Genomic DNA, 17568 nt, shown 5'->3' on the forward strand with positions numbered 1-17568 from the left:
GGCATGGCCAGCCAGCAAACAGTAGCGAGGGTTTCCTTGGCCAACTCCTTTCTGCACTGCATGTGAACATCAGTGAAAGGAAAGCATGAGTGAGCGGGTGCTTCAGAAGAAATGCCTCTGGGGGAGAAGACTGAAAGCTACAGGAAAGCAAAGGAACTAGAAACATGACAGAAATCTAAATCCCAGCTTCCTCTGGCTGGTCTCCGAATGAGCACTGCATGTAGGATGTTAACCTGAAACCCAAAGCCAGCTGAATCATCAGCAGAAGGCAGCAGGTAGGCAATCACAGGCACTGGGACAGAGAGTGGCAGCTCCCTGGGTAGATTCAAGCAGAGATGTCAGGACTACAGATATATATGAGTAACTCATATATATAGATATATACCTATTTGTGTGATGGTAAGGCTAGAGAGGGTAAGTGTGACGTCCTCAAAAGCCTAAGAAAGATGCTTCTCTCTAATCCTTCCCCTCCGTGCAGTGAAGAAGTCCTTGTCTCCACTGCTGAGGCAGGACCAAATGCCCACTTGCAGCCCATGAGGCAAGTGGTCTTTGCAAGAAGGTTGGGTGGAGACCAAACCAAAGCTTTTTCTGGGATACGGGTGCTGGGGTCTTTGTTCTCCAGGGCATCTTTGTGAAGGAAGGGGGAAAATTGGAAAAAAGGGAGAGGAATTTGAGCAGCACAAAACCTGAGTGAGAAAGAGCAAAAGAAGGCTGAATGTGTCACAGGATGAAGAAACTGTCCTCAGGAAACAACATGTAATTGTTTCAATTAGTGTAAGAGACGAGATAGTGAAAAAAGGAAAAGGGTTTACAAAGGCAAAGTCTCAATTAAAAAAAAAAAACCAACAGAGAAAGATAGGAGAATAATTTATGAAACACTGACTTATTTACATAAAAGGAAGACAAAAGGTGGTGTATTTAGTTGTAGTCAGAAGCTGAAATTTTTCATGGTTTTTTTTAAGGCAGTGCCACATGCAGCCACAAGCTGCAATAGCCTGTGATTCTGCAAAATTTCCATAATGGAACAAAAAAATTGAAGGCCAGAAGAAGTCACACTTAGATTAAAGTTCTCAACATACCGAGGCTTGTGTTTAGGGAGGAAGGCAATGAGGAGACATCATGTTTGGGTAGAAGAGCCATAACCTGGAGAAAAAAATATTTAAGCCGCCCTTCCAAAAAGAGGTACATTCCTGCAGGCAGTAAGATGCAGAAAACAGCTTGAAAAAGAAGAAAACTGATTTTTAATACACAGTAGAAAATGTTAGCTTATTTGACTTAAAAACAGCCAAGACGGTATGCTGCTCAAAAACTCTAATACAGAACAACAGGGGATATTTCACATGTATTATCTACACAGGTTGTTCAGGACTTTCAAAAGCGCGTAGTCCTCTTTGGTAACACCTGCAGCATTACTATAGTGGGGGCACTTTCCATGAACAAAACTCCTGGATTGTTGCAATTGTAGGTAGTTAGGAAAAGCCAGCTCTGTACAAACATCCCTTCTTGCTCCAAAATTTTAGGGCTCACTGAGAAGAAAGGGCCAGTCTAACACTGCATTAAGTCAGAGAAAAATAATCACTTTATTCTCCCCAGAATTATACTGAGGGAAGCAGAACTTCTAGCTTCAAACAGAATATTCTTTTGCACCCCCAAATCCCATTTCTGCTAAACTCCCTGTGAAGTTTTCTAAGTATCACTTCATCCTCATGCCAGTATTGGGCCTGATAATCCTAATCATGCTCTCTGTGTAGGCACGCACAGAGGAATATATTCTGGAGCTGCTAGCTGCTGAAAATGTCTAGGCATTCGGCAAAGTGTGCTAGCATACAAGCCACAAGGGATTCACTTTGTGAAGGTCAATTTTATTTCATTTAATTTATAATCTTTCAATAATGACAAAACTTGATGAAGAAACACTGTGCCTGAAAACTCGGCTTGCAGTCAGTTTTAACAATCGACCTTTTGTTGCAGACTTGGTTTCTCTGGCATCCTCAGATGACCAGGGCTACAACACACCAGGGATTGATGCTTGCGACAAGGTGGCAAGGTAGCTGTGCGATGCTGCAAAGGACAATAGGCTTTGTCCGGACGCCTGCAGGTGTTCAACCAAGCAGCAGCGCCTCTGAGCCATTTAAGGTTTGCTGACAGCTAGCTACACTGGGAAGAATTCAGTGACCTTCAGGATATTAATAGATCCAATGTTCCTTTGTTCCTGGGGAGTGGGCAGGGGACACTTCGCCATTTATGACCTGCAATTACTCTCCCACCCAACAGAACAGAATTTGTTGGCCGGCGTCTACAACAATTACCAGGGCATGAGCGGTATCATTTCTAACAGGGCCAGACAGGAGCGAGCATCCTGATGTGCCACTGTCTCACTCTCCTTCTTGGTCCCTCTGCGATGCTCAGCCTGCCGAGCACTTCCCATCAATGGCGTGGAGTTGCCAAGCAACATTTGTCCTGTCCCTCGGTGGGCAGCCGCTTACCGCTCCGTGGCAGCTCAGACTTTGAAGACAAGGGTTTGTTGTGAAGAGTGAAATAACTTTCCCTCTCTCTTTCTAATCTCCTCTCTTCCTACTTGATGAGGTGAAAAATGAATCATTCTCAATATGACAGACCAAATCCTGAATTCAGTTGCTCTGGGGTAAATCTCGTCGAAAATTGTCTTTGGGGAATAAATTCACTGCTAGATACCAAGGACTGGAGCTGCATACCGGGCACACACATCCAGAATACAGCTAATGTTCCTGCATCATACACATTAGAAAAAGCAGCTAGAACTGGTCAAATCATAGATAAAATTATTGGCAAATAATTTATTCAGCCATAGTCACGAAGGAATTAATCTTATCCATTATTCTCAAACATGACTCAACCAATTCCTGGAAATAACACAGCTAAAGCTTCTTGCTCTGAGCTGCGAACCCTAAGATTTAAATTCTTACTTAATTCCACAGCTCCTTCCCTCTTGTTATTATGTTCAACAGTGTGCTGCTGCTGTTTGTGTGCCAATGATACAAGGTTATAAGGCTTAGACAGTTCAAAATGTTCTCTCTGCATCAGTAAAGCTAAAAAAGTACAAAGCAGCTCTTACAACTGAGAGCAGTCAGCCCGTCTGGCATAGTGGCTTCAGTGTGCGCTCCCTGCCCCAGGGCTCTTGGCATCTACCTGGGTGCCAGCCGCCAGTGGGAGTGTGTGCTCTGATCCCGGTTTCATCTGGGATATAGCCCCCCAGATCACGGGAATTTGGTGTATTCGGCTCTGGAGGAGTGAGACTGGCAGAGCAGAGGATGGGGTTGCAGAGCTGGATGGCGGGAGCCCTGCAGCGGAGCCCTACGCAGGAGAAGCTGGAGGCGAGGGGGGCAGGTGTGTTGACATAAATAGAGGCGTGTGAATAGGGAACTGAGTTTCAACAAAAAGATTTTGGATTTTCTGAAAAAATAAATGGATTTTCCATGGCATTGTCCTAGTTATTTAAGCAAAATAATGGTCTGCAATGGTGACTGTGATTCCTTCTTGAGGTGGGTTTAAAGCTAGGTGTCCTGTCTGAGCTGGTTGTTTAGCTTCACTCGGAAGTTAAAGAGGTAAGGAAATTTCTCAGTAAAGGATCTTTTCCGCATATATTAGGAGGAGATGTAGACCCTCTGGAGGTGTCTGTCTCTCTACATTTACTCTGTACAGAATAATTTAGACAAGATGCCTAACCTCTAGAAGGCTAACATGGGTGGAGATGAAACCTGGCTTTCTGGAGTAATTTCTCAGCTAGTGTGCACCTACCTTACAATGATTTAATATAAACTATATTTCTTTAGTTCCTTATGAAAATGTAATGTCAGAAAGTATTGAAAGCTCTCCTAAAGCAAAGACATATGTTACTTCTGCCTTATCCTCTAAGCCAATTAGCCAATAAAAGAAGGAAATTAGATCAGCTTGACAAATCCATATTGATTGTCTTTTACCACCTTCTTATCCTATAGCTGCTAATGAATTGTTTGTTTCATAATTTGTTGAGGTTTCTCTGTAGTCACTCAGCTTAGCTGGCTGAGGTGAATTTCCTGGCTCTTCCTTTTTCCATCCTCACAAACACACTCTTTTTCCTTCTACTCTGCAGAACCCTCCCAATATAGGAGCAGCTCTTGAAGTCCATTCCTAACTGTTCACAGACTGCTTTCCTTGGGCAACCTGCAGGGGAATTTCCTCCGTTTGAATTCACCTACTCAATGTACGGTTTCTTTAATTTACACCCCTTTGTTCTGGCCTATTCCCATCCCCAAATCAGTACGACTTCTGTTATATATATCTAGTAGCAACTGTTTTGGTGATAAGCGGAGTTAAAAAGGCAATGACGATTCCAACCCTCTGCATGTGCTCTCCTTCTGTGGTACACAGTGCACACTTTCAATCCTTCTAGAGTATTTATAGGATTTCTTTTTCTTCCCTCGTGTGTTCCTAGCCACCTCTAGCTCATTCTGTGCCAGGACCTTTCAGATTTCATCCACGCATACTTTGTTATCGTTCTGTTCTCATTCCCAGTCAGCTGCTGCAACTTTTCGAAACAACTAATTTCTCATTTCAAGGCATTAATGAGGCTCTCACACACCTTTTGTGTTTCACTTTTCTTCTATTCCTCTCCCTGCCTTAGGAGATCTTGTCATTGTACCTCTGCTCCGATGTCTAAGTCAGTGCTTGGGGCGTGTATTCCTCTTTCCTTGACCCAACCTACCAATTCCCTGATGTTTCACAGCCAATTAATCCTTCTTCTGCTGTTCTTACTTTCTCTTTTCCATGTGTCTGGGAAGCCGATTAACTCATAGCTTGGTATATGTACTAAGGCTTTATATTCTTCCTGTTTAGCCCTTATACTCCTAGCACTTGGGCAGAGACGGTTCAGATGTTTACCAGACTGCTCCATTGTTCTCCCAAGTGTCTCGTTTTCACCTCTATTAAATTTCCCATTTTCCCAACTCACTAACCAGCACGCTGCCTGGTTCTTGGACGACCACTGTGCTGTCAAAAAATCCAAAGCCTTTTTCTTGACACTGCCCATGCTTTCACCTCACGGATTTGCCTGGCCCACCCATGCCACCTTCCACAGAGACCAAAGGAGCCACAACTGCCCCTGGAAAGGGGTTAGCAATGATCACAGTGATGGGCAGTAATTTTATTTCAGAGATGGCAGATATACGATGGAAGCAGCAATTAATCCCTCCTATTTGGCTTCTCTAAGGATATCAAATTGTGTTGTAAATACTGGTGATTTAAGCCTCGTTGTGACCCCTTTCACTGAAAATAAATATTAATAACCCCACTTCATAGATGGGGAAACAAGCACAGAAAAGCTAAATAACATTTTATGGAAATGCTGAGGCAAAGGCAGGAAACCCTTGCAAATCTGTGCGTGAGCTGCCAGTGCCTACCCTGGAAACCATTCAGGAACAGCCTTCAGTCAGGCGTTTAGGAACAAGGGGGCAAGAAACAGGGTTGTGATTGCAATTACATCAGCTGGTGATGAGCCAGCCCCCAGTGCCCAGAGCTCAGTTAGCCAAAGGCTACGGTAGTTTACTGGGACTGGAGTTATCGTCAGGGCATCCAATGCATGATTGCTTTTAGTGGTACATTTGTCCTTCCCTTTTGCCGGTCCTCGCATGAGCTACAAGCAGCTTAATCGAAGGCTAAAAACCCCCTGATGCCAAAATAGCCACCTCACCACCTTGCTGGAGATCTTGCTAGACTCATAGCAGGGCACTTCTTTCTGCCTTCTCCTTTCTCTCTCACTCCCTCCTGTTCACCTCCTTAATTTCTCTCCCTTTCACTTTTTTGAAGTGAAATAAAAGCAGCAAAGCAAAGCAAAGATGAGGAAAGTGCCCACAAACTGCTGCCTCAACAATAATATTCCATGGATCTTCCAGAACCTGCCTGAGGATGTCAGTCCCCAGAGAGGAAACCTAAGGCCAGAAATGATACAGGCTTAACCATCGTGAAAAGCACTCACAAAACACAGCGCTGAACACACAATGCAGCGCTGAGGATACGACTTGGCTGCCGTTTATGGAGTGGGGAATACAGTGGCAGATTTATTCTACAGTAGAGAGGGTTGTTTCTTGATAGCGTTAATACTGACACATTATCTGGGGACGGAAGAGGATGCACGAATAGGAACAATTTTCCCATTTCTCTGCCTGTGTCTCTCCCAAGTGCCCCCTACTCCTATTCCCATCTGCTTTCTTCATCCCCCTCCCTGCACTGAGTCCCCTCCTTCCTCTCCTCTGATTTATGCCTTCTCTCTTTAGCCTTCTCCTTCATCTTTTCCTGATGCAACTACATGTGCAGAGTTGTTAGTGCTCCAAGCTTTTGCATATTATCTCCAGCTGGAGCCTTGTGTCCAACCCTCTTCCTGGAAAACAATACGAGAGTTTCCAAACACAGGGTTAAATCCAGTTCTCTCTAAAAAAAGCTGTAAAAATTTCCACTCTGTGAGGACCAGGCCATGGGTCAGGACAGGCTGATAACAACCTGCAAGGAGAGACTTTTAAAATTACCTAGCACAGGTTAAAGAGTAATGGCCTAACACCATCACTGCGCATCACTGAAGTGGAAAGTAGTGATGGCAACTACCACCACGCTCCTGCACAGAGTAATTCCAGCTGCCTTCTCCACTGGCAACAGCTGGAATCAGTATAAAGCGAACATCTGGGTAGTTTTACACCCCTATTTCTTCCTCTCCTCCCCCCCAAAACACACACCTACTTTCATTCACACCTTACTGTATTTGCCATAAGGAATTAAAACCTTGTTCGTACCTCCCATCAGAACCGAGGCTGGGAGCTGAGGATGAACAACTTGGCCAAGAGCACGTAAGAGATCTGTGGCAGAGCGAGAAATACAATCTGAGTGTCCTGAATTGGCTGCCAAACAGTCGCCCACTCATGCTTTGTGTCTTTAAGTGATGGACAGGCCGTGGATCTTGTCCAAGGACAGATAAGACAGGAGATAGTGCTATCACCTGCATCTCTGCTTTTTGGCAGGAGGAGAAAAGCAGCGAAGGAGAGGGGCTGCTGTCTTTCCCCCTCCTTAATCTGCTTCCTGCTTGCTTCAAAACCAACCCAGTACACGGTTGTTTATTATTATTATCACTGTTATTTTCCAGAGTGCTGTAAAACCAGGGGATAGAGCACTCTGACAGCCTCATAACAAACAGCAGATAAAACTAATTAGATTTTGTTCTTCCTTTAGTTTGCTGAGTTGATTCTTTTTATTTTTATTGTTTAATTATTTATTTTTAGCCCAGAGGTTTACACACACACATGTATTTCACTAGGTACTGGCAAGGCATCCTTAGGATCATCTCCGATAGGAAAGGGCTATTGTGGCCAGGCGGGTCTGAGAGGCAGCGAGAGGCTGAGACAGAGGGTGCAGTGTGAGCGCTGCTCAGCGCTGCATCTTCTACCCACGTCATGTAAACATTGGGGGGGAGGAAGGAGAGCCCAGCTATTCACAGCAGCTAAGAGAGTCAGTGAGACAAAAGGCATCAGTAAAAAAAGTTAATGTGCCTGGCAGGAGCCCAAAACTGCTTTAGCAGTGGGGACTATGCGAGTGCCTCTAAGACACCGTCTCTTCTGGCCATTACGGAAATATTTGGCTTGAGTGTCAACCTGACAGCCTTGCTGACTCTTGAGGAATGGCAATGGTGGGGAGCAGGGCGACTTGCCTCTCCTCCCTCCCTTTCTCCATCGGCTGTTTCCAAATTCTTAGGGATTAGCTAGCGACAGCAAGAAAAGGCACTGGCCTCGCTGCTCAGCACTTAGCAGGCTGAAGTGAGGTGACTCGCCTCAGCACAGGGGACAACGGCTCCATTCACTGGGGAAATACCAAACCAGAATTACAAGTGTGCAAGAATAAACAAGGCTGGAGTTAATCTAAAGTTGTTTTACACTCTGTTTTATTAAAGTCAATGCACTTCCGTTCCTCTGTGCAGAGCCTAGTTCTGCTTAATTACCATGACTCAGGGAGAATTTTAATAGCATGGAGAGAGCGGCGCACAACGGAGGCCCTCTCCTGACCTCTAGAGGTCTGTCAAAAGAAGAAGAGTGTCTACTCCCTGTACAAGTTCCTGGAAGATATGAGACAGCCCACAAAACTGCTTCTGCTGGAGCTTTCCAGGTGCCATTCCCAACTGGTTGGTCACCCAACCCTCTCGCTGTACTTCCTCTGCTCCCACCTTCTCGGCAGCAGGCTGGGTACCCTTGGGTTGGGGGGTTTGCCTGGCCATTGCCTTCTGCAGCATCCTCACTGCTTGCCGACAAGTTGTTTGGCAAAAACATGGGAAGCTGCCAGGGAGAAGACTTGGCCAGGCTTTTCATATTGCAGAGCAGCATTTATGCAGGTGTGGTTGATGCGCATGGACACTTTGCTCCCATCTCGGCTGCTGCACTTGGATCCCAGACACTGGAAACACCCAAATCTACCTCCTGTAGCTCCTAGCACAGGGATCTGTGAAACAGTGGAACTGCTCATACACATTTAGCTCCAAACATGGCATGGAAACTACATCTCTGCTTTTATTATATTAAGAAAACTCTCCCGCAGCCTATTGATTCAAGGAGTCACAACTAGGGCAGAGTTTTCCCACTGAACTGAATTCTCCCTAGCTTAAGAAATTCAGAATGAAACAGCTAGAAGGCGAGACAGGCCTATAGTATTTATAGCCAAAATATTGGTGTCTCATTAAGAAAAATGCTGTTTTAAGAAGACTTTTTTTCCCCCTTGCAATACGGTGTACCATTCACAAGCCCTGGTAAGCACTGCCCAGTTACTGTTGAGGCAGGGCATTGGTACAGAATGCAGCATGGGAGAGAAAAGCAGCTCTGGATGTATACATGCACATCTACAGACACATATACGTACAACGGTATTTTTTGCCCTGTGTCCTGGGGATGTGCCGAATGCTGGAGATCCTACAGCATGGCCCGTGTATGCTGCAGTCTGGACCTAGCACAGTGTGAGTTTTTTGTCATGCATACGAATGTTGGATTTTAAACTTAACTACGCACATATATCATTTTTTATTAATAAGCTTTGAAGCAACGTTATACAAACTATTGTAATGGGAACACCTGTTTTACCTCTTGTGTCCATTCCTGTGAACCAACTTTTTATGCAAATTCAGTATTGTGTGCAACAAGTTGCACACTAAAGCAAGCAGAACAGGACATCTGTAGAGAACACACACCATACCTAATGAATTAGTTTGTTCTAAGAAGCTCAGATTCTAAGGACCCAAGCTGCCTGCCTTTTGAGCAGCGCCTTAAAGAGAGAGCTAAAGACACAGAGAACTCTTACACGCTGGCGAAGACTTTAAAACACCCGGATACTGAAAACCCAGCAGGACAGGAAGAAGCTATTTCTCCAAAGAGCAAGCTCCGGCTGGAAAATATGTCTAGATAGTCTGGAGAAAGGTGTTCAGAAATGCATCAGAGAAAACCTCATTCTGCACCAGGAATTCTTTCCACAAACAGCATAAAGATCAGAGGATGACATGGTGCTTTTAGTCACGCATCAATATTAATAATAATAATCACTGGTAATGGTGGCTTATAGGCTGTAATGCTACAACACACTATACATTCATCCTTGTCCTTGAGCCTAATAAAGTAGTGACAGAGTTGGGAACTTCTTGCATTGTGCAATTAGTACCATTTGGGTTCAGGGCAATTCCCCATTTGCAGCAGCAGAGTCTAAGACACAGGAGAAGTTCAGGCAATATGAGGTGGGAGATGTGGTGATGTGGGCTTCATGCTTTAGGGACGTCAAGCACACGCATGGGTTCTCGGTCTGTGTTGGATTTTCAGGAATTGGGATCTGTGTTTGCAGGCAATTTTAAGAAAAATCTATTTTTTCTCCATTCGGGGATCAAAGGAGAAGCTTTTCTGACTCCGTTATGGGAGTCACTGGTAGAACATGTCCTATATATAACCTACCAGTAATGTCTTCTACTGTATAACTGTCTGGCACAATTAGGTCCTGTTCCATGAACTATGTTTCCTTAGTGGCATCATAATAAAACTAACAAAGAACAATCAGTCACAGGACTGATGCTCGGGCTAAATTCACCTTTCGATATTGTCACCATCACTAATCTATTGACAGAATATTGGGGGACCCCTGGCTACCTCAAGAGAACATGTTTTTTTTCCTTAAAATGCCCCAAATCCCTCTCACTCCTAAGAGTAGCTCTAGTTCCCCAGGATGAACTATTGTATCTGTACTCTCTTAGCTGGAAGGATGTCTCACAGAAAAAAAACCCCAAAACTTCACAGCATCTGTGAAACACATTCTACACTTAGGCCCATCAGTTCAAACATGAAGTGACTCAACTGAGATTATGCTGGACTAGTTCATTCCAGCGCAGCAAAGAGAGGAATTTAGCCCAGGTTTCCAGAGGACTGCTCTGTGCTGTCTGGTGCTTTCCTTACTATGGCACACTGGATTTCCCACACTGTTGCTGAGGTATGACCAGCTCAGAAGCATGCACAGCCTGACCTAGCCTGTTGAACACACTGTAAAAATTCTGATCAGACAGAAAACGGATACATGCTCTACATCTCAAGAGAAATGAATGGCAATGGAGAGCTCTGGCCAAAGGCAGCAGTAACTGTCACTCTTCCAGGCAAAGGCTGCTTCCCATAGAAAGAGCTTAAACTAGGAAAAGGAGAATCATCTCTGGTTCCTTGGTCTCAGAACACTATTCCTCAGGTCAATCTGTATGAAACCACATGCTAGAGGCAGCCGTGTTAACTGGAGATTATGTTTAGGAATGGATGATGTTCTCACATAGTACCATCTGGGCCAGTGGCCCCTCGCTCTGCCTTGTGTACGAAGCAAAAGGAGTCATTCTCAATACATATATGTATGCAAATTACACAAACGTACAGTCAATTTTCTATTCAGAACTGGAGCAACACATCTGGAAGGGATGCTGAAGCTGGCAAACAGGCAAACATGAGCAGTAACCCATTTGCTTACTGCTCTGCAAGTCAAAGCCTCGTTCACGCAGGGCTGCTCTCGAACCCACTGTACACCCCAAGCGCTGTTGAACGCAGAGGGAGAGCCGTACTGCTGGATGTTGGCTGGCTGGAAATGTAGAGCCTTCTGAGAGCCTTGGAGCTGCATGTCTGCCCCATGGTCACTTCCTCATCTTCTGTCTCCCCTTCTGCCCAGAGGCACTCCTGGATCTCCTGGTCTAGCTCTGAGAAGTCCCCTTCGCCATCAGAGCAACTGTCAGTATTATAATCGATTTCTTCCACACAGGGAGGTTCATCATCAGTCTCCAGGTTGCTGTTGCTGCAGCTTCTGCAGAAAAATCACAAGAGAGACTGGCCGTCATCAAAAGAGGGTGTGCTCTTTGGGGGAAGAGCAAGTAACAGGGAAATGTGTTTCCTGCGTTCAATCCTGGCTCTGCTAGTAAGGCACGAGATGGCACTAAGCAAGATCCTGTATGCCTTTGTGTCTGTTTCACCATCTGTAAAATGAAGAGTGATACTTCCCTACCTCACAGGAGAGACACATTATTATTGTTATCACTATTACTGCTATTGCTTATACAGAAACTGAGTGCTTATATACAGACAACACCATTTGTGCCTTGAGGCACTTACAAGGTTATAGAAGCTGAACTATAGTAGAGCAGGAGGTATTCTGTTTCCAGAAGGTTGCTGGTTTAATCATCATCCACCTGGCTGTAGCTCCACATTTAGTGTAAGATCAAATTAATCCAGGTAGTTGAAGTGCTTTGGTATCTCTTCCTCCTGTAATGTGCAAACTCAGAGCACTGCTAACGAGGCAGCTCAAACAAAAAACGGAGGCTCTTGGGTCTTCGAGCACACTGACTCCAAGAGGAGCAGAAACATCAGCAGTGCTTGTGCTTTTGAAGAAGCACGAAAAAGATTTGACAGCACATCTTCCTGAGGAAGGGCTAAATTCAGAGGCAAGTCTGAATGGCTGAGGAAAGGCTCTAAATGGATGTCACAGCTCCATCATCTGCCTCTCAGAAGGGCAGATTCCCCCACCTTAGCCTCCTGCCATTTACTTACAGAATGGTCATGGGCTTTCTTTACATGTCCACTTTCAATTTATATTGCATTAGGTTAGCCTAAAGCAATATTTACGGCAGAACTGTAACCACTAGACTAGGTGGTTCTAGGGGACAGGGTCTTCCTCCTACCTAGCTGCCCAGTTCCCATTTGGCCCTTAGCCCAGAAGGGCAGCTGGGCAATTTTTCGAGACCAGAAAGCAGCCTGTGGTTTCACTGTTGGCTGGGTCAGTCTGGATGAATCAGGGGCACAGATCCTGTGTTTTTCACCTCCAGGTCAGTGTTTTCAATCAGACTCAAAGCAGGGGAATGTATTGCTTTGGGGGACTGGGAAAGGAATATTAATCTTCCGCCACTGGGCCAGAGTTTCTAATTTGTCCCAAGTTGGGACGAATGAATGGCTTGGCAGATGGAGCATACACAGCTTTAATGTGTGGTCTGCTCATTTACATGTCAGTAACCGGAATAATCTTCCAGCTCTCAGCTGTTTCACAGCAGTGCCAGCATCTGAGGTTTCAGAACATACCAAAGGTATAAAGTATTGCTTTTGGATGTATTGATCCCTTCTCTCTTCTGCACTCCAAAAAAGGCGTAAGATTTTCCTAACTTTGAGACTCCAGATCTTAACTGTATACAGACTACTCTGCAAGCAGAAACGAGCAGTGTCAACCCACTTCTTCTCTGGCTTAGTTTACTTCAAAGGCTGGGTATAAAGTATTCTCTGAAAGCTTAATAGAGCTGTACAGCTTAAAAAATAAATAAAAGAATAATTATGCACTTTTACAGTTCCTGGCTTCACTTCAGTCTGTGCAGAAATCTGGGTCAAGAAGAACTCATACTGAAATTGAGTATGTGACATGAAACAAAACAAACAAACCAGGACAATCCTCTCAGCACAAACAGCAACAAACAATGGTCTCTACTGAGTCTGACCAGTGGGTTTTATTTCTTTTTTTCTTTCTTTTTCTTTTTTTTTTTCTTTTTTTTCTTTTTTTTTTCTCATATGCAGGCATGGCATGACTTACCATTATACCAAGTACCCATGATAACGTTCAAAGCTGACTAAACTCAGGGGAACTAGATTTTTCATTTATAAGCTTTTCTCTTTCGGCTTTGCAATCAAAAAGAACCAAAGCGTATCTACTTTCAATATTGCACTTCTATGTTTGGGAGGAGCTGCTAACGCCATTGGGACAGAGCATAGCTGCCACCCAACTCACTGATATTTTACAGATGGAACAATTCAGTTTGCAATCTAGGAACTTAAGGTCAAACATTTGCATTGAAAGGATAACAAAAGGATAAAAAAAATCCCTATTATTACTCAAAGCTGGGAAACCAAATAACAGAGGACCTTCTGAACTTTTTGGTAACTTAAATGTTTTTTGGACTGTATCTTTGACAAAAAGAGGAAAATGAGTTCTAGCACAACAGCACTTTACTATGGGAGGGAAATCTGGAAGCCAACAATCACAGAATGAAAAAAGAAAACATGCAAAACCACCATTTCCTTACATTGAAGACTGAAGGGACAGTTGTTAGGAAGCAAGTATTTATGCATAAAACCTTTGTAACGGACTTCAAAAGCTCTCCCTTCCAAGATGGGTGCTGTCATGTTGCTTACATGCATAGTACAGAAAACACCAAGACCGTGACAATTCAATACTTGGGCAGGTATGCTGCAGAGAGAGGTTCCCCACAGGTGAGGATGTGCCTAGACCATGCAGGAAAGAAGTCTTTCTTCCTGGTTTGTTCTGCCCTTTGCTCCTTTGCTGTGACAGTGAACGAGCAAGCCAATTAGCACTGACCTTAGTAGTGGTTTCTCCAATTTGGACTGATACCCACTGGATTGATGCCACCACCACAAACCACATAACGAGCTACTGAACAGCAAATAGATGGTACCGACTTCCTCTCGCTGCCGACACAGACTGTAATCACTCTGGTGACTTAAAAGTTGAAAGGCTCTTTATCACACTACCAAACTCTACAAACCAGCTACATCTCTCTACTATGTGGAATTTTCCATCCCAATAATTTGCTTTCTGCTGCGGGAGGATTTAAAACACATAGCAAAGCAATACAAATGGGCTAGTTCAAACCAGATGGTCCTCTTCTGAAAGAGGAGAGGTGGCAGCACAGAGCATGCTGGGGAGCCAGCTAGAGTCCCACTAACAAAGCTGCTGAAGTCATTACATGCTGCTTCTTCACATTGCAAAGACCAGCTCCATTAGGAGAGAATGCAAATGGTGAAACATGGTAATGAGCAGAAATGCCAACATCTAGACTATTGCATACCATTGCAGAAGGTGTGGCTTGCTTTCTTTTCCAAGAAAGAGTTGTGGGGGTTTTTTGTCAGGGGCAGGGTCTCGCTATTTTTGTTTCTTGTTTATTTTTTATCTCATTTTTAAAAGCTGCAAAAGCATTCCCCAGCCCCCCCCCCCCCCAAAAAAAAAAAAAAAAAACCAAACCAAAAAACAACCAACCAAAACAAAAAGAGAAAAACCCCAGGGGACATGAAACAGATTTACCAAAGAATAATGATGTTGTCTTACAGAAAGTAAACAATGAGGAAAACCAATGACATTACATTAGAGAACTCCAAGACAAATATAGTCTATGAATACCACTGAACGTGAACACAGTACAGAAGAGGGGGAGGGAAGGCTAGTAATTTATCTACAGCCAACAGTCCCCCAGCTATCACAATAAAACATGTACACATGTTGGTTGATCTACTAATTCCAAACCTACAGCCTCGTAGCCCTCATCTATTCCAGCCGATGGGAACCAAACCAGTGATTTGCAACTTTATGATGTGATAAATAGAATTTCTTTGGTTTGATTTTTAATTTGCATATTTATTGAGATATGACTTGATCTTAATTAGTTCTCCTTTTGTATATGTGTGTGTGTGTGTGTTTGCTTGGTTTTGGAAAGTAAGCAAGCTTTGGTACTCTGTAGAATGACTCTCAGGTCTTTTGCTGACTTAACATGAAGAGAAGGAGAAGGGACCCCAGTCCCTCCTTACATGTCAGCGTACCTGGAGCTTTCTGGTATGACTGAAAAACACTTCTTCCACGTGCTTCCTGCAAACTCGTCATTCTGTCAGCCTACCTGATAGGTCACAGCCAGACAGAAACCTCGCAAGTCAGCTGTCCTGCTGAACTGCACATAACAAAAGACAGTCTATGGTTGTGGTTGATAAGCTACAGCTACATGCTGTACATGGGGACGACTGATGATCTTCTTCTATACATAGCACTCCTTCACTTGTACGTACACTTCCAGGGCATGGAGAAAAACTAGAGATGTCCCATGTAATTTCTTGGGATTTTTCACTCATATTTTGCTTGTGTGGCAGGTCACTCACTCTCTGTGTATTCTACTGACTGGCTCAAAATAGAACGTGTTTTATTTTTTCCGGCTGGAAAGAACAGGCATTGACAACTGTCCCTCTTAGGGAATCTGTGACTATTGTTCAGGGTTGCTGCCAGACCTTCACTTGACAAACCTCGCAGTTGCAGTGCATTAAAGAAGGAAATGGAGCGTTTGCTTTTTTTTTTCATATTGCTCCTCTCACTCTTGTGAAATTTGCCAGAGTGAAGCGAGGAAGCGAGTGGTTAAATGCTTTGCACAAATAGGAGGAAAAAGCTAAGTCTGAATCACCATGGTCATGGACATACCAATGAATACCCATGAAGAATGTATCAACAAACAAGCAAACATGTCTTCATCTTCTCTCTGCAGTGAAAAATAACATCCCAGTAGCTGCATAATCACCCTGTCTGTAACCCTATTTTGTCCTTTCCCTAAACCTTCTTTCCATCATGATATGTCCCAATCCTTTGGAAGCTGCTCAATGCAGGGATATGGCTGTGTATAAGGAGCCAAGCACATCTCTGAGATAGTTCATAGACTAAATAAGGCAGGAAATAGCTTTCTTGAAATTTTTCAAGATATCAGACATTTCCCTGTGAGAAAACAGGAAAAAAAAAAGATTTATGTCTGACCTAAACAAGCCAAGTTCTCAGCAGTTACAGCATTCACCTGAAAGAAGGGTGCGCTTTTTCTCCACTCAAGCAGGGACTGGAGACCCCGGCAAGTTCCCTGAGCACAGTTACCACCTCCACAGAAAGGGAATCTCATTCTTTTCCAACCAAGTTTTACCAATTGTATGAAGTTATATACAGGCTAGTACGTAAAATGTCCTGCAGCTTTTAAAGATATGCTGCCCTCTCTGCAGTGAATTGGATTGCTTCGCCCTTCTTTTTTTTTTTGACATTAAAATTTCACCTATATCACTGAATTGAAAAGGGTGTGTGGTCTTGCACAGTTTTGCTTTTGAGGAATCCATATGTTTTATTAAAAGTATTTTACAGGAACACTGCTTCTGAAGTCTTGTAATGAATCTAAAATGAAGCTTAAGCAGACACATTTGCAGTTATCCCAGAGTACAATTCTGCCTTTAATAGCTTCATAAAGTAGTATTTTAGGACATAAATGAAACAACTATGATGCTTTTAGGTAATTACACCTGTAAGAAATACACCACAGCAACAAGATGCCAATGAAGAAGGGCTTTAATCTGCCCTTAGCGTCTTGATTCACTTGCTACAAGATGCGGTGCACACCTTGTAACGACTTTCCAGTTTGATCTCTTCAATTCAGGAGCTCCCCAGACAGCAGCCTGGTTTCCCCTCCTGCCTGAGAAAAGCCAGACAAGGCTCTATTTAGTCCCTGACCTCACCAAGGGAGGGAATCAGCTAGGCACTGATGTAAGATGGCTCCAGCTTAAAGAACTATTGCGTTCGGCTCCTTTGTTGCTACACAGTAAACAATAATGATATGAACTTTGTAGGCTCCCATGAGATTTCCCTTTCCAAAGTCTCTTTGCCAAGGACTTTTACATCTTACAACATCTCCTGAGAAAATGCGTGCTAAGCCCAAGGCAATGCCAGGTGCCCTGGCTTTCAGCCCACCATGGCCCATCCTTTCATGAACAATATGAATGTAATTAAACACTGCCTTGAATTCTGTTTGCTATGGCTGAGAGATGTTTGGTCTTGTTTTGAGTGTAGGTTGTTTTGTTGGTTTTTTTTTTTCTTGCTGCAAATAGCCAAGAGAAAGGTGTAATTCTAAGACTCGTACTAATTAGTTTTTCAGGAGTTCCCAGGGTAATTGTAGGCTGTAATAGTTATAATTGATTTGGCCAGATTAAAAATGGATGTCTGGTGCACCAGTTAGATAAGTAAGGAGCAGGCGGGGCTTTATCATTCAGAGAGAAGGGAGGACAACTTGTAAATAAAGGGAGAGCATGAAGAGCAAGAAACAGGCTGACTCCTGGCCAATACTGTCCCCTAATGTTCATTCAGGCTTGCAACAGTTTAGCCCCGGACAGCATTTTACTTGCATCTAGCAGAAGCTCTCTTACTCTTCTCAGGAATGACTGTTTCCAGTCTGCTCATGGGTGAGAAGAT

At 43.8% G+C, this 17568-nt stretch overlaps 1 protein-coding gene across 1 annotated transcript in view; it reads right to left on the bottom strand.

Moving 5' to 3' along the window:
- Nucleotides 1–7938: 7938 nt before the first annotated feature.
- AGBL1 (AGBL carboxypeptidase 1) overlaps nt 7939–17568 on the bottom strand; it is a 269330-nt gene continuing 259700 nt past the window's right edge. The window contains exon 22 of the mRNA XM_075764872.1: nt 7939–11349. Within this exon, the coding sequence (XP_075620987.1) occupies nt 11046–11349 (304 nt within the window). The 3' untranslated portion in view covers nt 7939–11045. The remainder of the gene's footprint in view (nt 11350–17568) is intronic.

The sequence above is a fragment of the Balearica regulorum genome, chromosome 12 (genome assembly GCF_011004875.1).
Source record: "Balearica regulorum gibbericeps isolate bBalReg1 chromosome 12, bBalReg1.pri, whole genome shotgun sequence".
NCBI classification, from domain to species: Eukaryota; Metazoa; Chordata; class Aves; order Gruiformes; family Gruidae; genus Balearica; species Balearica regulorum.